General features: G+C 47.4%; 1 protein-coding gene across 3 annotated transcripts in view; it reads right to left on the minus strand.

Moving 5' to 3' along the window:
• The window catches only part of ARMH3 (armadillo like helical domain containing 3), a 179,975-nt gene that overhangs the window by 57,454 nt on the left and 96,605 nt on the right, over positions 1 to 25,916 (minus strand). For all 3 annotated transcript variants that reach the window (XM_077823332.1, XM_077823333.1, XM_077823334.1), the window contains exon 23: positions 24,027 to 24,102. In XM_077823332.1, coding sequence (XP_077679458.1) covers positions 24,027 to 24,102 — 76 coding nt within the window. The remainder of the gene's footprint in view (positions 1 to 24,026; positions 24,103 to 25,916) is intronic.

Here is a 25,916-nt window from a genome sequence, read left to right on the forward strand (position 1 = left end):
GGAGACAGCATGGCACCTATGCTGCAGCCAGAGAGAGAAACTTGGTCTGGGATCTGCCTTTCAAAGAACATTTTGCAAAGGTTTACTGGTCCGTAAAGACAAGGGGATGAACCTCAAGCAATGAGCAACTGAATCAAGTGATTGTATACACTCTTACTGTATTATAAAAGTGTATAGAGGGAGGTCTTTTCTGCATGCTAATGACACACCGGTGACTAGTAACATTGTGAAATGTACATATGAACACTATAGGAGGAAATATGGATACTTAGTGATATTATGCTTTAAAGTCTATGGCCAAACAGGGAGAAACAGGTTCCCTGCCAGACAGGAGAGAAGGCAGCTATCTCCCTGTCTCCAGTGAGATTAAGCAAGGTATGACCAAAAACAACAGAGGCCCCACTGACACAGAAACCAGCAGGAGGATGGGAATCCACGGGAATGGAAGAACAGCATGAGGTCTTCCTGCCTCTTGAAACAAAAGTCATTGAACTTTGGAAGATATGAGCAAAAACAGAAGCCATCCATAGCATCCATCACTAGACAGGACACAGGAGAACAGAGCTCTTGCAACCTGAGAAAAATGGGTTCTTCAGTGGGGGAGAAAGAGGGGAGTGCGTTGAAGTCTCTGGAAACTGAATGCAGTATAGGTGAGAAACCAGCTTAACCAAAGCCTGAACCTTGCTAAATTAAATTGTAGCCTTTCATTTGCATATTTTCACATTTATTTGCTTGTAACCCTTTCTGACTCTTTTCCTGTTATTTGTCATCACTTAACCTATGTCCTATTGTTAATACATTTGTTTTATTTTTACTCTAAACCAAGTCGGTACTGTGTTTAAACGGTAGGGTGCACATACCCTCATTAAGTTAATAAGCTGTGACGTGCTTTTGTGTCTTCAGAGGAACAACCAACCCTGATTACTTCTCTGAACTGTCCAGGGGAGGGCTGGCAGAGCACATGGTTTTGTGAAAATTCAGGACTTGGAGTGTTTTGGGGTCACCTTGCAGTATCAAGCAAGGCTGGCAGACACCAGGGGCTGGTTGCTGGCAGGCTGTTGGGGTCAGAGTTGCATCTATACATGAACATTCAGGGTGTGACTTGCATGACTGTTGCTGACTATAGAAAAGCATTTGAGGCATCCAGGGCAGGCAGTGACTCGACCCCTCACTAGTCGGATTGCACCCCAAAGCCCATGGCAGGATCCCAGGAGTGCATTAACCCTTTTGGCCAGAGAGTCACACTGGGATCTTGTGTTCAGCTGTTTGTCCACCATGGACCCCAAATCTTTTTCAGCCCCTGCTTCCCTGGATAGAGTCCCCCACCCTGTAAGTATGGCCGACATTTTTTTGTTCCTAGAACTGTACATTTACATTTAGCTGTATTAAAACACACACTGTTTACTTGTGCCCAGTTTGCCAAGCAATCCAGACCGCTCTGAATCACTGACCCGTCCCCTTCATTATTTACCACGCCCCCAATTCTTGTGTCATCAGTAAACTTCATGTGTGATGATTTTATGTTTTCGTCCAGATCATTGACAAAAATGTTAAAATAGCCTGCAGGCAAGAACAGATCCCTGTGGGATCCCTCTGGAAACACACTCACTTGATGACAATTCCCCATTTATAAGTACATGTTTAAGTCTTTCCGTTAGCCAGTTTTTAATCCATTTACCATGTGCCATGTTATTTATTTCACTAGTTTTTTTAATCAAAATGTCACGTGGCACCAAGAAGTACCCAACGCCTTACAGAAGTCTGAGTCTATTACATTAACACTATTGCCTTTATCAACCAATCTTGCAATCTTCTCAAACAAAGAGATCGTTCGTTTGAGAGGATCTATTTTCCATAAACAGATGTAATTAATGCACACAAACATTACCCTCCTTTAGTTCTTTATAAATCAAGTCCCATATCATCCACTCCATTATCTTGCTCAAGATCTAGGTCAGCCTGACAGGCCTATAATTACCTTTATCAAATACTGCCACATCATCAACTCTCTTCCAGCCTTCTGGAAGTTCCTCAGTGTTCCAAGACTTAATGAAAAATCAACATTAACCGCCCAGAGAGCTCCTCAGCCAGATCTTTTAAAACTCTTGAATGAAGGTTATAGAGACCTTATGAGGAGAGGCTGAGGGAACTGGGCTTATTTAGTCTGCAGAAGAGAAGGGTGAGGGAGGATTTGATAGCAGCCTTCAACTACCAGAAGGGGGGTTCCAAAGAGGATGGACCTAGGCTGCTCTCAGTGGTGGCAGATGACAGAACAAGGAGTAATGGTCTCAAGCTGCAGTGAGGGAGGTCTAGGTTGGATATTAGGAAAAAACTATTTCACTAGGAGGGTGGTGAAGCACTGGAATGGGTTTCCTAGGGAGGTGGTGGAATCTCCATCCTTAGAGGTTTTTAAGGCCTGGTTTGACAAAACCCTGGCTGGAATGATTTAGTTGGGGTTGGTCCTGCTTTGAGCAAGGGGATGGACTAGATGACCGCCTGAGGTCTCTTCCTACTCTAATCTTCTGTGATTCTTCTATGCTGATTTTAAAACATCTTTAGCAGCTACTGTGACATTCTCCTGAGTTATTACTGGAATGCAAAGTGTTTCTTCATCTTCATATATGACGTGACTGCCTCATCTGGCTTTTCCCCAAATACAGAACAGAAATGTTTAGTGAACGCTTCTGCCTTCTCTGCATTATCATTGATAATTCTATCATTTCCATCTAGTAATGAACTAATACTATTCTTCATCATCATCACTCCTTTAACAGCATTGGTCGCTGGGGCACCATCACTGATGAACAATCAACCAATTGTTTCCACCCTGACGATTGTATGTCAGTGCTGCAGTCTCCGTGAAGTCCATTCCCAACCACTCTTTTATGTTGTCAGTCCATCTCTTCTTCTGTCTACCTCTTCTCCTCTTCCCCTGTACTGTCCCTTGGAGGATGAGCTTGGATAGGCCAGATCTTGTTACATGGCCGTACCGCCTCAGCTTGCACTTCTTCACAGTCGTCAGGAGGTCTTCATATGATTCAGCGCGTTGGGTGATGATGTTGCGGACCTCTTCATTAGTGACGTGGTCGAAGTAGGAGATGCCCAGGATTTTACGGAAGTATTTCACCGTTACCACCTGTATTTTCCGTTCAAGTTCTGCTGTACGAGTCCATGTCTCACACGCATACAGAAAAATGGAGATGATCAGTGCGTACAGCAATTTCAATTCGGATTCAGGGAGATGTTCTTGTTCCTCCAAACTGGCTTTAGCTTTGCCACTGTTGCAGTTATTTGCACAATACTATTCTTAGGATTCTTTTATTCCTAATATACTTTAAGGAGGAGCTTTTACTGTCCTTATCTCTGCTGACCATAGATATCTCTCTGTCCCTTTGCTTCCCTTATAAATTTTCTACAATTCCTAGCTTCTGATTTATATTTATTACTACCTATTTCCCCCTTCTCCCCTATTATATATAATGTTCAGAGAAGGTAGATACCTCAAACCCTCCAAGCTCATGGGGTTGAAATATTGGGACAGGAATGATATATCTGACAAACTCCAGATGTGACCTATGGCTGTTATTGCAAACTGATAAGATGCAATCCTTTACCCAGCAGGCAATGGAGGTCTTGAATGCACCTTGTTCTTGTTACAGCCTTCGAAGCAAACAGTTACTTAGACTGCTCCTGAAAAGCTATGAACAGAGGTAAAACTTAGGCACTCATTTAACATCCTGGGCTCTGGAGCCCTGGTCAGTAAAACAGTGGGTTCATTAATATGAAAGCCTGTGTCAACCTTCTGGGATAAATTCCATGGGAAGACAACACACTATCCTATCTGGAAAAAATTAGATAAAGGGCAGACAGATAATAAGGGGCCTCAGCTTTAGATCAAGAGACGTCAGAGAATAAAAACACAGATTCCTATATTAACTTGGCCACATTGTAAATATTCTATTTCAGGGGTGGGGAAACTTTTTGGCCCAAAGGGCCACATTGGGGTATGAAACTGTATGGAGGGCCGGGTACGGAAGGCTGTGCCCCCCAAAGAGCCTGGCCCCCACCCCTGCCCCCTATTCGCCCCCTCCCACTTCCCACCCCCGACTGTCCCCCTCAGAACCCCCGACCCATACAACCCCCTGGCTCCTTGTCCCCTGACTGCCCCCTCCTGGGACCCCCCCCATCCCAAACCGCCCCCCAGGACCCCACTCCCTATCCAACCCCCCGTCCTCTGGCTTCCCAGACCTATCCACATCCCCGCCCCCTGACAGGCCCCTGGGACTCCCGCCCCCATCCAACCCTCCCGTTCCCTGACCCCTGACCACCCCAGAACCTCCGTCCCATCCAATTGCCCCCTGCTCCCTGTCCCCTGCCTGCCCACAGGACCCCCTACCCAACCCCCCCACCACTGCATGCGCGCACCACCGCCACCCCCTTACCATGCCACTCAGGGCTGCAGGAGCTTGCAGCCCCGCTGCCCAAGCAGAGGCGTAACTACGTGGGAGGCGGAACAGTGGGGGAGGGGCCGGGGCAAGCCTCCCGGGCCAGGAGCTCAGGGGCCAGGCAGGACAGTCCCGCGGGCCGTAGTTTGCCCACCACTGCTCTATCTAGCGAGCATAAACGGTAATCAAAAATACCACTGTGAAATGAGGCCATATTCATGTTGCTGTGAGAACATTAACTTGTGAGCACTGAAATCCCCAAGCTTAATATTGCATCAACCTAGGGCTTTTTGTCGTTGGTTTTTTGTTTTTTTATTTTTTTTTGCAAGTAATCAGGTTTGTACTGTACAGTAAACTCTGATGATATCTTTCCAAGGCAAGGAGAATGAACTGGTACTTCAGGAGTCTGAGGAAATTTGTATACATATAATGTGCGTGTACACACACACACACACACACACACACACAACAAATGGCTTTACCTGGAATCTACATCAGATTGACTAGTGTTGACTTCCCTTAATATGTTAGGCTGTTTGCAGAAGTGTGCTGCCATTCACCACCTTGTGTTGTGATCCGGCCAGACCCCATAAGAAAAACAGGCTTGAACCGGGTGAGTATTTGAGTAGGAGTCCCCCAAGAATGAGGCTAAATCAGCCCTGAACCAACACTCCAGCCTAGCTGGGAATGCTCAGCTGCGGTCTTTCAGGTGCAGACACAAAACACAGAACCGGACTTTTTGGGGTCAATAAAGATTCCACAGCACTCTCTGCAAAAGAAAGTGGGCTAGTCTCAGCCTTCTGGACAAACTCCTGCTTGGGTATTTGCTCCCGAAACGGTCACCAAGAGCGTCACTTTGAAACACGTGCTCTTCATTTCTTATTCTACGTCAGTGGGTCTCATACTTTTTTACTGGCAACACTTTCACGTCGCAAGCCTCTGAGTGCGACCGCCCCCCCCCCCCACAATAAATTAAACACCCTTTTTAATATATTTAACACCATTATAAATGCTGGAGGCAAGCGGGGTTTGGCGTGGAGGTTGACAGCTCGCGACCTCCATTTGAGAGCCCCTGTTCTAAGTGACTGCGTGGTGCAGCTGTGCGCTGTTCATACAGCTGCTCTGTTTCAGTGGCAAAAGAACAGGTCCCCGAGCGTGAGCTCTGTAGCAGTTTGCTACCTTTATAAAGCAATTCAGGATCCTTCTGGAGAAACAGGCAGAAGGCAGTGGCCAAAAAAAGCAAAACATAATGGCTTTTACCCATGCTAAGAGAAAGCATGCTGGGCCAAACATTTATAAAATAATTAAACTAAGGAAGAGAAAAATGTCAATGTAATTAACATACAATATGGCCTAGCTAATCACACCAGGAGGAGATCAAATAAAGTAGTGTGCACTTTTATGGAGCAATTTAATCTGGCAAGCTATTAATCATGGAAGCACTAAGTCAAATGAATAGATTTCCCTCTAAGGAGATCACATTTATCAGCTGTATGGATTCCAAATGGCAATTTGTTGGCCGGCCTCTGAATTTTACAAAACACATTTATTGTCCTGTTGAAGCTGAAAAGTGATTTTTGACTGACCGAAGGGAGTGGCATCAGGCGTTTACATTAAACAAAGATAAACTCAACAGAACAGGAACCCCAGTGCCCCAGCGAACATCACAATCATCCCATTACTGACACTGTAAGGACAACAATGGCTCCATGTCTAGTTGGCAGCCGGTATCAAGTGGAGTGTCCCAAGGGTCGGTCCTGGGGCCGGTTTTGTTCAATAACTTCATTAATGATCTGGAGGATGGTGTGAATTGCACCCTCAGCAAGTTTGCGGATGACACTAAACTGGGAGGAGTGGTAGATACGCTGGAGGGTAGGGATAGGATACAGAGGGACCCAGACAAATTGGAGGATTGGGCCAAAAGAAATCTGATGAGGTTCAACAACGACAAGTGCAGAGTCCTGCACTTAGGACGGAAGAATCCAATGCACTACTACAGACTAGGGACCGAATGGCTTGGCAGCAGTTCTGCAGAAAAGGACCTGGGGGTTACAGTGGACGAGAAGCTGGATATGAGTCAACAGTGTGCCCTTGTTGCCAAGAAGGCCAATGGCATTTTGGGAGGTATAAGTAGGGGCATTGCCAGCAGATCGAGGGATGTGATCGTTCCCCTCTATTCGACATTGGTGAGGCCTCATCTGGAGTACTGTGTCCAGTTTTGGGCCACACACTACAAGAAGGATATGGAAAAATTGGAAAACGTCCAGCGGAGGGCTACAAAAATGATTAGGGGACTGGAACACATGACTTATGAGGAGAGGCTGAGGGAACTGGGATTGTTTAGTCTGCAGAAGAGAAGAATGAGGGGGGATTTGATAGCTGCTTTCAACTACCTGAAAGGGAGTTCCAAAGAGGATGGATCTAGACTGTTCTCAGTGGTAGCTGATGACAGAACAAGGAGCAATGGTCTCAAGTTGCAGTGGGGGAGGTTTAGGTTGGCTATTAGGAAAAACTTTTTCACTAGGAGGGTGGTGAAGCACTGGCATGCGTTACCTAGGGAGGTGGTGGAATCTCCTTCCTTAGAAGTTTTTAAGGTCAGGCTTGACAAAGCCCTGGCTCGGATGATTTAGTTGGGGATTGGTCCTGCTTTGAGCAGGGGGTTGGACTAAATGACCTCCTGAGGTCCCTTCCAACCCTGATATTCTATGATTCTACGAACACCCAAAGACCCAAACAAGATGCATTCACACGCCTTTTGCTTTAGAACCCCTCCCTCCCCTCAGTGTTTAGCAGCCTACTTGGACCATTTTCTAATGAAGGTGACCAGTGTTTTTGGGATGGGGGGGCACCACCAATCCTTCTGAGGGGAGGGCTTAGTTCTTTTGGAAACCCTGGCATGTCTGCTAAGAACTTTAGGAGAGATGGTTCTCCCAGCAGCTGGCCAGCTCTCTCAATACTCCTGTAACAAATCAGTTCAAATCACACCTTATGCTCTTTCCCCAAAGGGGAAGATTTTCTGTTGATTGTTTCCTTGTCCTCACTGCACAAAAAGTGTTTTTGTTCTTCTCCTTGAGTGACTAGTTTGGCTCATGAAGATTAACTGATTGGAAGCACTCAAGCTCAAGTCCTCTAGCTGTCCTTGGGCCCAGGCTGCTTCCGCTTGCAACCCTGCCAACCACATTAAAAAATGCGATCAGACACGCCAAGGGCCCGGAGAGCGAGCCAATTGCTATGCAAACTCAGTCCTACCAGGGGCTGCTAAACTTTGCCAAACAACACGTGGGGAAGTTTTGTTTAACTGGATGAAACTAAGAAAAGTTCACTGAATTCTTCAAAGACCGTGGGCCAGATGCGAAACAAGATTGCTAGACACACACAGCTTCCGCCAGCTCCTCCCTGGCTCCACTGTTGCTGGGAATTGATTCAAATGACAGATCTCTGCTGGTTGCAGAGCTGTGCTGCCGACAGCAGAATGATGAGGGGATGAGACGTAGCCTAGCTACTTTGGTCTTCATCTATTCCTAAAATTTCTGCTATGTTCAACCTAGAGGAAAGACATGAATTTAAAGTAGCCTCTTGCCAACCCAAAGCTAAATAAAAATTCTTCGGTGTATAGTGTGGCAAAAAAAGTCCACAGACGGTGTTCCAGACCAGGTTCATCTATTACTGCTCCTTACAGACACCAGTTAGAACAACACCTACATGAAACCAGCTGCAACAAAATCCCACTTTGCTACAGTGTCAAACATATGAAGGCTCAGCAGAGAATTTCTAAAGGCAAAACTAATCAAAATCTGCACTAAAACACTCATAGCAAGGAAAATCTGTAGAGGAGTGTGACCAAGGGACCCCCTCGCACCAACTGGCAGAGGGCACACATAGGGGTTACAGGGATCCTTCTGGTCAGGTAGATGCATAAGAATTCACCAATGGGTGGCATATAAGCCAGAAACTTACTGGTCATCATAATCATTGCCAAATATATGTCTGGATAATATTTAAGGATTTATATAGGTATCCTGAAAACTACGTTCTTAAGGGATGTGAGTTAAGACAGGCCACCAGAACAATTAGAGGATTGGGCCAAAAGAAATCTGATCTGGAGGATGGTGTGGATTGCACCTTCAGCAAGTTTGCAGATGACACTAAACTGGGAGGAGAGGTAGATACGCTGGAGGGTAGGGATAGGATACAGAGGGACCTAGACAAATTGGAGGATTGGGCCAAAAGAAATCTGATCTGGAGGATGGTGTGGATTGCACCTTCAGCAAGTTTGCAGATGACACTAAACTGGGAGGAGTGGTAGATACGCTGGAGGGTAGGGATAGCATACAGAGGGACCCAGACAAATTGGAGGATTGGGCCAAAAGAAATCTGATCTGGAGGATGGTGTGGATTGCACCTTCAGCAAGTTTGCAGATGACACTAAACTGGGAGGAGTGGTAGATACGCTGGAGGGTAGGGATAGCATACAGAGGGACCCAGACAAATTGGAGGATTGGGCCAAAAGAAATCTGATCAGGTTCAACAAGGACAAGTGCAGAGTCCTGCACTTAGGACAGAAGAATCCAATGCACCGCTACAGACTAGGGACCGAATGGCTCGGCAGCAGTTCTGCAGAAAAGGACCTGGGGGTTACAGTGGACAAGTTGGATATGAGTCAACAGTGTGCCCTTGTTGCCAAGAAGGCCAATGGCATTTTGGGATGTATAAGTAGGGGCATGCCGCAGATCGAGGGATGTGATCTTTCCCCTCTATTCGACATTGGTGAGGCCTCATCTGGAGTACTGTGTCCAGTTTTGGGCCACACACTACAAAAAGGATGTGGAAAAATTGGAAAACGTCCAGCGGAGGGCTACAAAAATGATTAGGGGACTGGAACACATGACTTATGAGGAGAGGCTGAGGGAACTGGGGATGTTTAGTCTTCAGAAGAGAAGAATCAGGGGGGATTTGATAGCTGCTTTCAACTACCTGAAAGGGGGTTCCAAAGAGGATGGATCTAGACTGTTCTCGTGGTAGCAGATGACAGAACAAGCAGTAATGGTCTCAAGTTGCAGTGGGGGAGATTTAGGTTGGCTATTAGGAAAAACTTTTTCACTATGAGGGTGGTGAAACACTGGAATGCGTTACCTAGGGAGGTGGTGGAATCTCCATCGTTAGAGGTTTTTAAGGTCAAGCTTGACAAAGCCCTGGCGGGGATGATTTAGTTGGGGATTGGTCCTGCTTTGAGCAGGGGGTTGGACTAAATGACCTCCTGAGGTCCCTTCCAACCCTGATATTCTATGATTCTAAGCTGATAAACAGGTTCTGTTCAGGCAGGATGCATCTCTCTGTTGGGTCAAGTGTGTTCTGAGCATTGTATGTAACACAAAGGGATTACACTGAGCCAGACCCTAATCAAAGATTGCAAAAGCTATAAAATGGGGCTGTCAGTGACTACATTGCTCCTGATACACCAAACCTTCACCCACTGAGTGCAGAGTTAAAGTGAAGCAAGCAACCTTGTTCCTGGCCCAATGACAAGCTCCTGAGCAGCCCCAGGATGGGGCGGGGGTGCGGGGGTGCTCCCTCTGGACCTCTTACACTTGAGAAAATGTTTGTATTGAGCTGTAGAAGCCACAGGACATGGAATAAGGGTATTAGCCACTGCAAATTCCACAGCTTGTCTCCACTCCACCACCGAGTCGAGTCGCTACATGTCACACGGGGCTGACCTCAAAGCAGCTAATGCTTGAAGAACCTGGGAACATATGGCAGACCACTGGCTGCTGGAACTAGAAGGGAACGTGTGCTTATCTCGAATGTCCATAAAACGTTAATGCAGAGTTCTAACTCCAAAGCAAATCAATTATGCCACAAAATTATATGCAGGATATTAAATAATTCACCAGAGGGAAAAGTCTAAATAAAAGCAATGGGTCTTTTGAATACACGCACATGCCCCTGTTTGATAAGCTCCATAAGCCTTTGGAGACACTGCGTAAAGAATGGTCTATAAAATAAGGAGTATCATGTTCACACCCCCACGTCAGCAGAGAAAGCTTTACATTAATTGGTACAATGCACAACCTTCAGGAAGAAAGATCCAATGGAAGGTTCCGCCCCCCTTCCTCCCCCCTGATGTCTGGGCAGCATCATTTGTACGTGTCTCTTTGGAATAAAGGGCTTTTATCGCCCTTCACAGCACACACACCCAGTTACATTTCCTGCACCGAGGGGCAGCAGTTCTTGTTACTGTAACCAAAACCATCCTTGAAAGTCAATGGTCCGGACAGCTGAATTCATCCTTTCCTTGGCCATGACACCCCAACCCTTCCAAACAGACCCAAGCAACTCTTCATAATCCAGCTATGGAGGAGAAAAAACGGCATGGTAATTAACACACGCAGCAATGGCCTAATGAATCCCTAATGCACCAAGACATAGCTTTGGGGCTCAGGGTCCACCAGCAAGGTCCAGCGCCCTGCAGAGCCCTCCCCACGGCCCACCACCAGAAGAAAAGACATTTGCAAGAATGTTTTTATTCTCCTACAGAACAGGAGTTTGCTGCTGTGATCCCCTCCCCAGACCCTGGCCAGCATAAGGAAGAGCCTCTTCTCAGGATGCCCTGCTGAAAAGTAGCAAGGACTCCACTACCGGGGTCGCATGGGATTCTCAAGCTCTGCCCTGCATGCCTCACACCAGTGTGAGATGGCACACAGAATGGACTGTGCAGTTCTTCGTAAGACCATCATCGTCCTTCCCTCTGGGGTGCTTCCCTTTCAGCAACGAAATAGCTAATATTGGCATGTCAAACATCAGAGCCTTCAGCATTAGCCCTCCATTGAGATGAATGGGGCAAGTCAGACCTCGAAGCTTCTAAATGTGTGCAGACTCATGCAGACAGCACTGCATCCGTTTTCACCCCATTTGCAGCCTGACTGACCATGATCTTTTCAGCTCCAAGGGCAAGAGCAATTGTTTTAAATCTCACACTCACATTCTGAAGCACAAGATGGCAGCCTCCCAGAAAATGGGTATGGGCTCTCTGAGCCACTATAGTTCAGCCCCGGTCAAGCCCTGCAATATTCTAAATTAGATGCAAAGATGCCTGAACCTAAGAGATGTTTTTAAGTGTGTAGAGAGAGAACGATTCACTAGAGTTCCCCTTTTTTCAACAGCCAGTGTTCCGATTTCCAAGCATCTCCGGCTGTGCCATCAGGCACTCACTGGCTGCTGTGATCCTAACATCAATTCTATCGGTGTGACACAATCTGCTCCGTGCACATCAGAGAGAGCTCCTGAAAACAAAACATCTAACCCTTGAAAGCTGGATGCATTTCCACCAACGTGGACTGTTTTCTTTTAATAAAACAAAAGTCGTATTTTAGCTTTCTGTGCCTTCTGGGGACTGTTTTCCACATTTTTGGTTTCAGAGTAACAGCCGTGTTAGTCTGTATTCGCAAAAAGAAAAGGAGTACTTGTGGCACCTTAGAGACTAACCAGTTATTTTCTGTGTATATATAAAGTCTGCTGCAGTTTCCACGGTATGTATCTGATGAAGTGAGCTGTAGCTCACGAAAGCTCATGCTCAAATAAACTGGTTAGTCTCTAAGGTGCCACAAGTACTCCTTTTCTTTTTGCACATTTTTGGTGTAATCCTCAAATTGACTGCAGCTTTTGGAGTCATGCTAACGATCTATTATCATTGCTTTCAGTATACGACTAAGGTAGGCACTTCATTATCTTAACGAGCAGATGTACTTAATGAGGTGGTACTTTGTCAATTTAGTCCTAAAGGAAAAATTAAGAGAAGAGAACGTTTCCATTTCTAGTGAAAAATCAAACTGCAGAATAATTCGGGTGGCTGCTATTCTTCAGAGAGCAACAGATTTCCTCTAAACGAGCATCAGAGCTGCAGCATCACTGCGCTGGTTTTCCGGTGAGGAAGACGTTATTTAAAACATCACCGGCTCATAACTGTATTTATGTTGTCTGGGTTATGAAGAAAACAGCTCAATGATTTTCCTTCATTTAAGTAAATTTTTACTGCTAGATTGGTACCAGTGGAGACAGGGAAGCTGTATTTATTCTCAAAAAAGGCACAGCATGGGCAGAATCTGTCCAAGCATCCTTCAACCCTGACCCGGTAGGACCAACACTAGGAGCCAAGTACGCCAGTCACAGGGTCCATGCCTGGCTTCTCTGCTAGGCTGTGACTACCAACAAAGGGTCAAGAATGAGGGTGACACTTGTCAACTAGGAACTGGACCGAGGCTATCCACAATCCCACAGGGCTAGTTACTAGGACCCTGCTGGTAAAAACCGAAGCCTTGTGTTATTGGTTGTCTTTGACATTGAACAACAACCTTAAGATGCAGGAAACCTGTTGGTGAAAACACATCCTGGCTTCGGAAGATTCAAATATTTTATTACTGGTTACATATCAAGCGTACCTCTGATTCTCTTGCCTTCACACCTAACCAGTAATAACAGCCAGGGAAGATCCAGAAGTCACTTCAGAATGGGCAGATGGAGCGACTTTAAAGAGGCCATCAGTGTGCTCGTTAAGGCATCCCCTGCTGGCGTATTACTGGGCCATTAGCAGCAAACTTAAACCAAAAAGGCCATTAGCGTGTTCCCATTCCAACCAGAGGAACATGAAACAGACAAATGGGTGGAATGCTATCACAGACAACACCAATCATTGGCACACAGGTGGAAATCCAGTCTAGTCAAGCAGTTTAGGTCCAACAGGTGATTTTCTGCAAACCCTTCTGAAGCTAGAATGGAAGCGTCTAGTGGCTTGGAGCTATTCACCACTACCACCCAAAAACCCAGCCACTGCTAACGTGCAATTTTTGTGTTTCTCAACAGAGGCACCATTGAGCCAGCAAAGCGAGAGAGGGAGCTCTCCCCTGCTAATACAGTTCTGCAGGCCAGATGGGTCAGCTGCACTCCCATGCAATCAGGTGGTCACCCCAATCACACTGAGAAATGCTTTCCCCTCCTTCAGCCACTGACTCCACCCTCTCTGCCCACAGAAGCTGCTCCCAGTGACTTCCACAGCTGAAGCTTTGTGCCAGGTGTTAACCTTCCCGTCAGAACACACAGGTAGCGAGCAGCTTAACCAACACACCTGCAGGGCAGGTGTCTGCACCACCGGAGCCAGTGCGCAGGAAAGAATTGGCGGTAAGGGCTGCCCACTTTCCAGCCCTGCAGCCCATGGTGCAGAGCAGATGGGATCTGCAGGGCAGGGCCTCAGGCAACAGGGCGGGGATGCAAATAACATGAGCTAAGCAGATTCTGCCCAAACCTCACAAACCGTTACCACCTTAAGGAGGCAGGGGACCAGGAGGACAGAAAGGTTCACCGGAGGGTAAATAGCTCGGTAGGTAAACGCTTGTCTGCTAAGACCCACATAGCCAGGCTGGCATGTTTGCTGAACATAGGGAGAGATTCCCAAGCAGCTGACTAGTGCAGTTCTGCAGCAGAGGGTCCCTTCTCCCCCAGCATGCTACCATCGCCTGAGCAGAACGGGCCCTCACCTGAAGAGGGCAGGACAACTTTGCAGAGCAGTAGGCTCCCGGAGTGCAGGGATGGGTCTGCCTGGAAATCACCCTCCCCGTCCCTGCCTTGTTGCCTTTCTGAGTGGGGAGAAGGGAAGGGGCTCCTCCGATTACAGGCAATGAAGAGAAACCCAGAAAGCCTGGCTGAAGCAGGCAGAGACTCGGGAGCAAAGTGCTCCTCCCCACTTTTGAGTGGGCCTACATGCCCGGGAGTCAGCTTACTGCGGCCATGAGGAGATGAGAGGGTGGGTAACTGGGGCAGCAGGATTGCCAAGTCAACCAACAGGTGTTTGCACCACTGCAGGCTGCATTCTCCCTGTCAAAAGGGGAGTCATAGCCGCATGCCGGGGTGCGCTCCCCTGCAGCACGATCCGGCCCAGGCAGCACCTCAGCAGCTCCACAAACCTCCATTTGTCCAAGAGGCAAAACCCCTAAAAGAATTAACCCAAAAGAGCAACAAAGCCATTAAAAGCAGAACAGCAGCACTGGGGCTGGCAAGTGCCTTGGGCTGCCAGAAAACCAGAGCCAACAGCCTTGGGGCACTCGTGTCAGCCTCCTACACTGCCACGCTCCTTCAGAGGCCACCTGGGACAGCATCTGGGCAGAGGGAGTTAGGCCTGGTCTACACTGATCGGCTGGTACGGTGACCCCACTAACCCCTCCCCCACGTGGACGCAAGTTATACTAGCAAGAGAGTCCTTCGGCCTGTATAACTGATACACCAGATCCCCAAGCGAAGTGAGTCCAAAGGACTCATGTGCCAATGTCACTGCATTTACACCAGGGCGTCTGCCGGCAGAGCTGCATCGTTGAAGTCACACCCTAGCTGAGAGCTATGCCAGCACAGTTCAAGTGTAGAGCAGGCCCAAGCTGCTGAAAGAGGGGAAGTGTCCCTTGGTGAAACCGGATGGCTTCCTACCTGATCTGCACATGATGGGAGCTGCACATGATGGGAGCTGCACTATCCTTTCTGTGTGGGTGGGACCAGACCCAGAACGCCACTCAACTAACACGCCCTACTCCTGGAACTGGGCCAATGCCATTAGCAACAGCATCTGACTTAAGCTACTGCATGAAGGGTGAAGGAAAACCAAGGCAGAATGACACGGGCTTATGCACCATAAGAGAAACGAATCAAAGTGAGTCAACTGATTAAATTGCAACAAATGGAAACCAACACAACTGTTACGAACAGATGTGATTTTCAGCTGCCTCTGTTGGAGAGTTACACACAAGGAGAAGGGACAAACAACAAGAAACTAGTGAAAAAATAGCTGAAAGAACAAGTGGTGACTCCATGGAAAACTGGAAGAGCCTATGTGTAGACAGTGATGCTTGTTACTTGCTGCTTTTTTCCCCCCATCCTCCCATTTTAAATTACTAGCCATGCTGGCATGGAAAAACAGGATCTTTGCTCCTCAGATTCCATCTACTCCTACTCCATCCCCAGGTAAAGCCAGAATCCTGTTTACGTCAGAATTAGCTGCTGCAGAGGGCTCCAGGATTTCACTAATAGGGACCTGTGAGGTCAGGTGGCGAATGAGCAGCAAGAGCATATAAACTCAGAGGAACCAAGATCCTCTCTTGCCACAGTCACCACAGCATGTAAGCTCCGCTTTTCCATGCCAAAGTCCCTCGCAACAAAAACTGCAGAAGATATGATACACAAGAAGAGATCTTGCAACCCGCCCCCTCAAACAGCAGCCGAATGCGTAGAGTAGACCAAGAGTCCAGGTCTCCTGGGTTCTACTCCTAGAAGGTGCCCTCACTTGAGTGAGTCACAATCTCCGCACCCCATGGTACCCATCTGGAAAAGCAGGATTATTACACACAGCTACCTCTCGCGGGAGTCATGAAGCTTAATTAAAGTAGGTGCAAAGGGATTTTAATACAACAAATTAAAAAACCTCTATTCCAAGCAGCTTGGAAAATTCTTTCCACTCCTCCAGCCTGCTGTCTTGCTAACAGGAGTCTGCATGACACAGGGCAGCATCTATTGGAGAAAAGACATTTGCTAGCTCACTCCTGGGAGCACTCTTATGAGACTGCATTCCTGTAACTATCCCAGCTGTAACCGTGGCAATAACAGGGGTGAGGATTTGAAAGCAAACTACCAATGGCACCAGGAGTAATTGTTTTAGTTAGTTAAAGGCCTTTTGTTATCTTATAACACAAGATCAGCCAGGTTTGATTAGCAGTGGCAGCATGCCAAAGGTCATTACTATTAAAACATACCTCAGTGAGCAGTTTAATTGAGTCATCATTCTGTCACTAGTCAGCATTTACAATTGGGCATACCAATCAATACCAACAGACCTAGAGAGCAAACCAAGCCAGCCTGAATGTCAGAGCAGAGCCCACGAAACTACTCCCACTGCCTGCCAGAGCCTGGCTGCATAGTGTGCTGGTGATCATCATCTAACTGTTCTTCCACCTAGGCCTGGCTACGTTCACCCACCACCGTGGGTCACTGCCTATCACAATGGAAGGGAAGAGGATCTGAGAGGCACTAGCCGGTCCCACAATGTGTACAGCCAGCCTCTTTGGTCATTTGATCCCCTAATGTTGTTTCAGCCAAGCAGGCTCTCTCTGCCTCTTCAACTGCTAAGTTAGTGCTTGAGGGTTGCACTATTGTACATTTCTATTTATCTTACACTTCCCTTGGCTATTCGAGTTCCCATCAAATCAGTCCAAAGCTCGTCCTCCCTCTTTACTCATCTGCTGGTCACCACGGACCCCTCGTTGCACTCTCAAGCTGAGTGGCGCTCCCTGTGATCTGCATAGAAGAACAGTGTCTTCCCAGGACTCCTGTGTAAACCCTACAGCGATTCATTACAATATTCCTAGACCACAAGCATGTCTCACCCCACTTTGAGATACTGGACTCCTTGCTGTACGGCATGTACCACAGCAGCGTGCCAGACAGGCTGCAGCTTTCTAAGGACTCCCTGTACGGCTCCTCCTCCGGTGGTGGAGTGGTGAAAAAAGAGGTGGGTAAGCTGACCTTTTCAGCGTTGCAGGCCAGGCAGTGGTAAGGCAGGTACTAAGGAGGTGCAGATGTGCCCCCATTGGGTTTAGGCTCTGGTGACATTGGAGGTAAACACGAGATGTGCCAGTAAAATGTGTTTTTAGCCGTCACTCACAGACCAACTTATCAATTACATTGTTCTTTAATTATTGTAATAGTTTTGTCTCTAAAAGTGAGTAAACTCCATATTCCCCCAGAGAGAAGAGAAGAGAAGAGATTACCCACTTCCTCTCCCAGCACTCCAGTCCCCGGCACCTGAGTTCATTCTGTGGAGCACCTGGAAGATGGCAAGGGGCTGTCATTTGAGAGCTGGGAGATAGGGCTATACCAATGCAAACAGCATCACAGTCTCAAACTTAAATCTAAGCTATCCACACACAGTCTGGCTGCTCACACAGATTGACAGCCAGCATATCCCTTCTGTATGCCCAAGTGATGCTCCGCATACCCGCTGCCCCACAAATATCTCCTGTGAGGGCGCAGACAGCAGCCGCAGAACCAGCTTCTGCACAAAGGAAAAGTACCACCCAGGGCAGCTCCTTGGGCTTTCTGACTCTAGCCAGTCTCATTCCAAGTTGAGATGGGTTCTACCAGGACAAATAGAATCACTTAAGACATGAATCAAAAGATCTATTACACCTCGCTACAAGCTGTAGAGACATTCCCCATCACAGATAATGGGGAAGTTCAATCTATTAATCATTGTGTTAATCTATTTATTCACCTTGAGAAAATTACTGATCAGGAGAAAGTCTATTAAAAGAGTACAATGATTCAGCGGCCACCTCTCCCTCTGTGTGAGCCATCTCAGTCCCTTTGAACTTGGCCATAATAAAATTCTCATTAAATGCAAACCTGCAAGATGTTAACATAAAGGGGCTCATTAGCCTCAAAAAAATCACTTGCCTTGAAAGTTGCTTATTTCCTCAGAGGTGTGAAGGTCAGTTTTCCATCCACTGGCTACTGGGGTTTCTTATTTCAGCCAATCAGTGCAGCAGTGACATATTGGAAAATCAACACAACTCAACCATTTGTGCCTGACACCAACAACCCCATGCACAGCAGTAAAAAAAACAACGAGGAGTCCTTGTGGCACCTTAGAGACGAACACATTGATTTGGGCATAAGCTTTCATGGGCTACAGCTTACCTCATCAGCTGCATGCAGTGGAAAATACAGTAGGAAGAAATATATTGTGATACAGCATGGCCAGAGGGCAGCAGGAGGGTGATGGAGGGGAGATATGTAAGCCCCAGGATGATGAAAGCCTTATTCCCTCTAGGGGGAAGAGAGGTTGCTATAGATTAATTAGAGCACCTGAAGCCAGTCACCTGATAAAACCCCCTGCTTCAATCAGGGAGTTGGAGGAGTTGAAGCAGAGTGGTTTGGTGCTGGAGCAGACAGCAGTTTGGAGGGAAGCAGAGAAGAGTTTGGAGAAGTGCTGTGGCGGACCAGAAGACCAAGACCCTGGGTAAAGGGAAACCCGGCTTGTGCAGAGCAGAGGGACTCCACAGACACAAGGGGTTGGGAGAAACCTGGCCCAAGCAGAGAGAGGGCAGGAAGCCCCACAAGCTGAAGGGCTGGAGAGGGAAGTAGCCCAGGGGAAGGAATCAACAGTTCAAGTGGTTTGCTGCTATCCCTAGGGCCCCTGGGCTGCGACCCAAAGTAGAGGGCGGGCCCGGGTCCCTCCCTCTCCACTCCCCTTCTCTGGGATACTAGTGGGACAGTTAATACCCCAGATCGGGGGCGAGAAATGGCGCCCTGCACCACCACCCCCCCAAGAAGACAAAGCACGGGACCCACCATAATAGTGCTGGCACTTTGCCACAATAGACACAGAGAACACGAAACAATGGGTCTTGCCATACCACCTGTGACGAGACCACTCAATTAAGGTGGGCTGTTCTCAGCAACACCCATTGTTTCGTGTTCTCTGTCACCTAGCCAGTTCTTAATCCCTTTTACCTATGCTTCATCGACATTGCATGGCACTTATTTTTTAACCAGAAAGACATGTGCCTTCTATGACGAGACAACTGGCTCTGTGCATGAGGGGAAAGCAGTGGACGTGTTGTTCCTTGACTTTAGCAAAGCTTTTGACACGGTCTCCCACAGTATTCTTGCCAGCAAGTTAAGGAAGTATGGGCTGGATGAATGGACTATAAGGTGGACAGAAAGCTGGCTAGATTGTCGGGCTCAACGGGTAGTGATCAATGGCTCCATGTCTAGTTGGCAGCCGGTATCAAGTGGAGTGCCCCAAGGGTCGGTCCTGGGGCCGGTTTTGTTCAATATCTTCATAAATGATCTGGAGGATGGTGTGAATTGCACTCTCAGCAAGTTTGCAGATGACACTAAACTTGGAGGAGAGGTAGATACGCTGGAGGGTAGGGATAGGATACAGAGGGACCTAGACGAATTAGAGGATTGGGCCAAAAGAAATCTGATGAGGTTCAACAACGACAAGTGCAGAGTCCTGCACTTAGGATAGAAGAACCCCATGCACCGCTACAAACTAGGGATTGAATGGCTTGGCAGCAGTTCTGCAGAAAGGGACCTAGGGGTGACAGTGGACGAGAAGCTGGATATGAGCCAACAGTGTGCCCTTGTTGCCAAGAAGGCCAATGGCATTTTGGGAGGTATACGTAGGGGCACTGCCAGAAGATCGAGGGATGTGATCGTTCCCCTCTATTCGACATTGGTGAGGCCTCATCTGGAGTACTGTGTCCAGTTTTGGGCCACACACTACAAGAAGGATATGGAAAAATTGGAAAACGTCCAGCGGAGGGCTACAAAAATGATTAGGGGACTGGAACACATGACTTATGAGGAGAGACAAACATGGGATTGTTTAGTTTGCAGAAGAGAAGAATGAGGGGGGATTTGATAGCTGCTTTCGACTACCTGAAAGAGAGTTCCAAAGAGGATGGATCTAGACTGTTCTCAGTGGTAGCTGATGACAGAACAAGGAGTAATGGTCTCAGGTTGCAGTGGGGGAGGTTTAGGTTGGATATTAGGAAAAACTTTTTCATTAGGAGGGTGGTGAAGCACTGGAATGCGTTACCTAGGGAGGTGGTGGAATCTCCTTCCTTAGATATTTTTAAGGTCAGGCTTCACAAAGCCCTGGCTCGGATGATTTAGTTGGGGATTGGTCCTGCTTTGAGCAGGGGGTTGGACTAGATGACCTCCTGAGGTCCCTTCCAACCCTGATATTCTATGATTCTATGTGACGCTAAGTCAAACCCCTTACAGAAGTGAAGTATATTATATCTGCAGTTACCTTTATCAACCAAACTTACCTCAGAGAATGAGATCAGGTTTGCTTGGCAAGAACTATTTTCCAAAAAACCACGTTGTTGGCAATAATTGTATTCCTAGCCTTTAATTCTTTGGTGATTGAATCCTGGATTGGCGTTCCCGTTATTTTGCCCAGGCTAACCAGTCTATACTTACCCTAGTCAACCCACTTGCCGTTCATGAATAGGGCACAACATTAGCGCTCTTCCAGTCTTCTGGTATTTCTCCTGTACTCCAAGATTTATTAAAATTTAACAGCAGCAAGCCATACATCTCCCCAGCCAACTCTTTTAGGACTCTCGGGTGAAAGTTATCTGGGCCTGCAGATTTCAAAATGTTTATGTCTAGCAGATGTTGTTTAACATTCTCCATCGTAGGTGCTGGAATAGGGGTGCTGCCGGACCTGTTGGCTTGAAGTGGTAGCAACAACCCAAATGCATGATTTCCATCTGCAGCACCCCCATTATAAAAACTGTTCCAGCACCACTGTTCTCCGCAGTAACTAATGGATTGGAAAGTACTTCCTCATCCTCGTGTGATTTCAATACATCATCCTGCTCCTTTTCAAACGCTGAATAGAAATATCTCAAAAATTTCTGCCTTTTCATTATCAACAATGTTACCATCTCCATCTGATAATGGGCCTATACCACCACTTGGATTTCTTTCATTCCGAATATACTTAAAATCCTCCTTATTGCCCTTGGCTCTGCCAGCCATAGAGTTTCCCTGGTCTTTAGCTTACCTTACCAATTGGCTAAACTTCATGACTCCTCATTTATATCGATTACAATCTATTTCCCCTTTTTCCCCATGTTTGACATTGCTTTTTTATTTCTAATCTCTGCTTTCACTCCCCCAAATGAACAAGAATGGGCTTTTAGCCAAAGTTGTCCTCTTTCTTGATTGTGGTGTTGTGGCTTTTTGGCCACCTAATCAGTTAAAATACTCCCACTTTTCATTCATATTTTTCTGTCTACATTTTTCCTCCCAATCAATTTCACTAATAATTTTCTTCATCTTTGGGAAATGAGCCCTTTTGAAGTACTAAGTATGTATATCATTGGCTGGGACTGTCCTCCATTTGCCTTTATTGAAAGCAATCAGGTCATGATCACTGATCCCTAGGCAACCACCAACTTCCCATCCTGGGAGTAATTTAACTTCAGCCATCACAATGAGGACCAAAACGTAGCTCTGCTTGTATGCAGAGAACAACCCAAATCTTTCATGATGCGTGTCCTTGACGGTGGAAGCTGAGAGTCTTTGAACAAAACATTCCAACAGTAGACAATGGCCCACTGGCACCAAGCCACTGGTTGGGATTAAGGGTAAAAGCCAGTTTCTAAAGCTTCCATGATATGCCAGTCCAAGATGCAGGAGTGCCCACATTTTGACCAGCTGAGACCTGCATAAACAACCTGCCTAAATCGGAATGCCTTGCCTTCCTTGGGTGAAACGCAGCCCTTCTCGCCTTTCACACAGTACGTGTGACCAGCAGATGCTGCAGGCCCCAGCAGACAGCACAGAGCAGCGAGGAGAAATTACAGAGACTAAAATGGGAAACAGGGTGATGGTTTACGTGCAATAGTCTTGAAAGTCCGGCCCACAGAAATGGAAGCCCCGCCTGCAAGACGGAAGAACACAGCTTCACAACAGAACCCACCACTCCAGCCCAGCCAGGGTCGGCAGGCAAGTCCACGCGAGCTTTGCTCAAGTTGAAGCGGCATGGATACAATCTTTGTCAACTGCTGGATGATCAGCTCCCCCAAGCGCAGTCTGGGCTGCACGCAGGCCGGCCACCAGGCTAATACAGATTAAAGAAATCCCAGGGTTCTAAGTGATACTGTAGTGGCGTCACCAAGACCTACTCAAAAACCTTTGCCCAGGAAGAGGGGTTCTGACAGCCTCCCACAGGGAACTACAATTCATGACACAGAAGGGATCTGAACTGAAAGGAGGGTGGAAGAACAGCATGCACGGAGCAACAACAACAAAAATCTCTCTCAAAGCTAAAACAGGAGCCTATGGGGCCAGTTTCCCCCGTCCATCCGCTCTGCCTGCTGTTGGGTGCCCCCGGCGAGGGCAGCAGTGGGAAGGAAATCACGTTGCCAATTGTTTGCTTTTATCTTTTCAGCTGCTTGAGAGGATCACTTTTAATGAATAAGTGTTGGGGAGACTAGGTGCCCAGATGGGAAAGTGAACCTGCTCGTTTACAGGCTACAGATCAAGCCTAGAAACCTGAGCAGCCACATGCTTTCCACCTGTGAATACTCCCTTCCCAGTTTAGAGAGGCTTCTGCATTTCCAGAGCACTCCAAGGGCAGACACTTGTGACACTTTAAATGCTATCTGTTCTGCGGCTTCATTTAGGGAGTATTATCTGCCCACAAAGGTTTCATTTTCAGATCTGTTTATGAAAAATAAGGATGGGAACAAAGTAAGTCTTCTGGAAGCTCTAAGTGAGGAAATGAAACTTACAGAAGAAACCTGTAAAGGTGGTTAAGAGACACATAAAACAAGTATTTCCTTGAAATGTGCCCTCAGAGAGAGTTTGCCTTGTACACGCTGTTGTCTGTTGTGAAAGAATTGCAAAGAACCTAGACAGCTCCACCGAGCTACATTCTACTTCCCAGGAAGGCAGCATGCCTCAGGGCACTTCCAATTCGGACTCTGCTCCTGACGTTTAGTGTGGACTTGGGCCTCAGTTTCCCCTTCTGGAAAATATGGCCAATGCCACTGATTATTTACACGGTGGTGCCCACATGGTGCTTGGCGCTTCCCAGGCACGGAGAATGGTGCAGTGCCTGCCCGCCCCATGGAACACCCCATCGGCAATGAGAAAAGCACACCAAAAGGTGGGAGAAAGGGATCCAACACCCAAGGAGTGACTGGGGTGCAGGTGGGCACAAGCCTTGGTAGCTGACATGGGTTTTTAATTTTAAATTAATTTTAAAGTCAAACACTAAATTCCCCTCCCTCCACCTTCCAACCAAACTGGGTCAGACCCCTGGGCCATCCAGCCCAGCGTTCTGTCTTCAGCAATGGCTTGGGACTAGAGATTTCAGAGCAAGAAACTTTGAAGCTCTGATGGAAGCCTCTACAGCTGTGGACTAATATGGCAATAGGGACAGTTAATCCCTAGCCCCACTGACTAGTGACTGATTTGTGGCCCCGGGGCAGGAGAGTTCAATAGGTTCAACTGAAACCATCTTCAAATAAGCATTTTTACATTTTTTTTTCCTTATTTTTTTTTAATTCCTTGCAGTTTTAAAGGGGGCTTGGGAATGGGCTCAAAGCCTCTGCTATGGGCTCTGCAAAGAGGATCTCTGTGGGCAAGACTGACACCACGAGCAGGCAACTCAGAAGCAGCGATTTTAGACTCATGAATGCAATGGAATCAAGCAAGAGTGAAAGCCCATTTGACCCACAATCGCCCTGCCAGCCTGCAAGGGGTGCAATAAGGATTAACTCATTAGGTGCTTTGACAGCACAGAGCCCCCGGAAGAGCTCAGCATTATTATAAAAAGTAGTTCACACTTTCATGAGCCCTCCACCCTCTTTGCAAAAGGCAGCAATTTAGCCTAACACAGCAAATCAAATTCCAAAACAAACTCTGTGCAACAAACATGGAAGTGTTGAAACAGGGCAGAGCCACGCAGAACACCTCCCAAGAACTCCAACGCTGCTATTCATTCCCACGCCTTACCTGATATTGACTAACGCATGGGTCACCTTGCTGGCGGGCTCCTTCCACTGACCGGCATTGGTCGAAAGCCGTAGAACTGAAAGAGAGGGAGAGAGATCCTTAAGACTGCTGGCACTGAACCGACAACAGAGCAACACATTCTAACCTGAAACGTCCGGTAAAACGGCAGCCGGAGGGCCGAGTCACAACGAGACCAGCCTTCGAGAGCGCACCTGTTTTAGTTTGGCCAGCAGAACCCCACCCTCTGCCCCCGGTCTGGTTAGCACAACCTGAGTACGGGGTCTCACTCTCGGGCCATAATACGCAGCCTCTTCTGAGGCCATTTCAGAGATTTTAGGAATATAAAAAAGCTGCATAGGCCAAAGTGCAGTCTCCTTTTCTGGAGCAGGGTGAGGGGGAGCTAGTCCTGCCAACCTGATTTTATCTCCGTGTCTCCAAATCCCCGTCCTCCAGAAACAAGAGCTGAACGTCGTGGATTCATTCATTGCTCTCTGCTTTTGCCACTTTCTCTGGGATCTTACTCCACATTTGCTCCCCTTCTCCTCAGCTCCAGTTCCTATTTATTCAGGGTTCCAAACGTTCTAGACCTCGCCCTGTAGTTTCAGACGATCCCCATGCAGAAAGTTTCTTTGGCTCTGTTAACCAGCCTCACAGAGAAGGATCACACACCGGTGAGGGGAGAAGCCTGCTCCCCAGAGAGACCAGCACGCCCCCTCTGCCTCACAGAGTCAGGGAGCAGATCTGAAAACATTCCAGACCGGGCAGAACATCTCTGGAAGCCCAGTGTGCTGCTGACAGAGTGCCCAAGGTATTTATTCAGGTCCAGAGTGTTTCCAGGCGGCCCATCATCTCGGCACCCACACCTCAAACACAGTTACAAAGCAGTGAAGAAATCCAGAACAAAGGACGTTTTCTTTACGCAGTGTGCTCTGCTGGAACTGTGGGTGAATTCATACGGTCAAGGAATAATCCATTTATGATCCCACGCATGGAGCGAGGATTTTCTGAAAAGGGGTACCTGGTACTTGTACATGGACACAGCTTCTTGCCCCCGGAGCACAGTGCCCTCACTAGGGCTGTCTATAAACATCAGTACTACTTCAGCAAAGCCTGTGAATCCATGAGCAGGGTGGGTTAATGTACAGCGCTCACCAGCTCTGCAGACCTGGGTAAAGGAAGATTCAGGGCACAAACACATAAGAACGGCCAGACTGGGTCAGACCAATGGTCCATCTAGTCCAGCATCCTGTCTGCCGACACTGGCCAATGCCAGGTGCCCCAGAGGGAATGAACAGAACAGGGAATCATCAAGTGATCCATCCCGTTACCCATTCCCAGCTTCTGGCAAACGGAGGCTAGGGACACCATCCCTGCCCATCCTGGCTAATAACCATTGATGGACCTGTCCTCCATGAATTTATCTAGTTCTTTTTTGAACCCTGTTATAATCTTGGCCTTCACAACATCCTCTGGCAAGGAGTTCCGCAGGTTGACTGCGTTGTGTGAAAAAATACTTCCTTGCGTTTGTTTTAAACCTGGCTGCCTATTAATGTCATTGTGTGACCCCTAGTTCTTGTGTTTATGGGAAGCAGTAAATAACACTTCCTTAGTTACTTTCTCCACACCAGTTATGATTTTATAGACCTCAATCATATCCCCCCCTTAGCTGTCTCTTTTCCAAGCTGAAAAGTCCCAGTCTTATTAATCTCTCCTCATACGGCATCCGTTCCAGACCCCTCACCATTTTTGTTGCCCTTTTCTGAACCTTTTCCAATTCCAATATATCTTTTCTGAGATGGGGCAACCACATCTGCAGGCAGTATTCGAGATGTGGGACTACCATGGATTTATACAGAGACAATATGATATTGTCTGTCTTATTATCTATCC

The sequence above is a fragment of the Eretmochelys imbricata genome, chromosome 7 (assembly GCF_965152235.1).
Source record: "Eretmochelys imbricata isolate rEreImb1 chromosome 7, rEreImb1.hap1, whole genome shotgun sequence".
Taxonomy (NCBI): domain Eukaryota; kingdom Metazoa; phylum Chordata; order Testudines; family Cheloniidae; genus Eretmochelys; species Eretmochelys imbricata.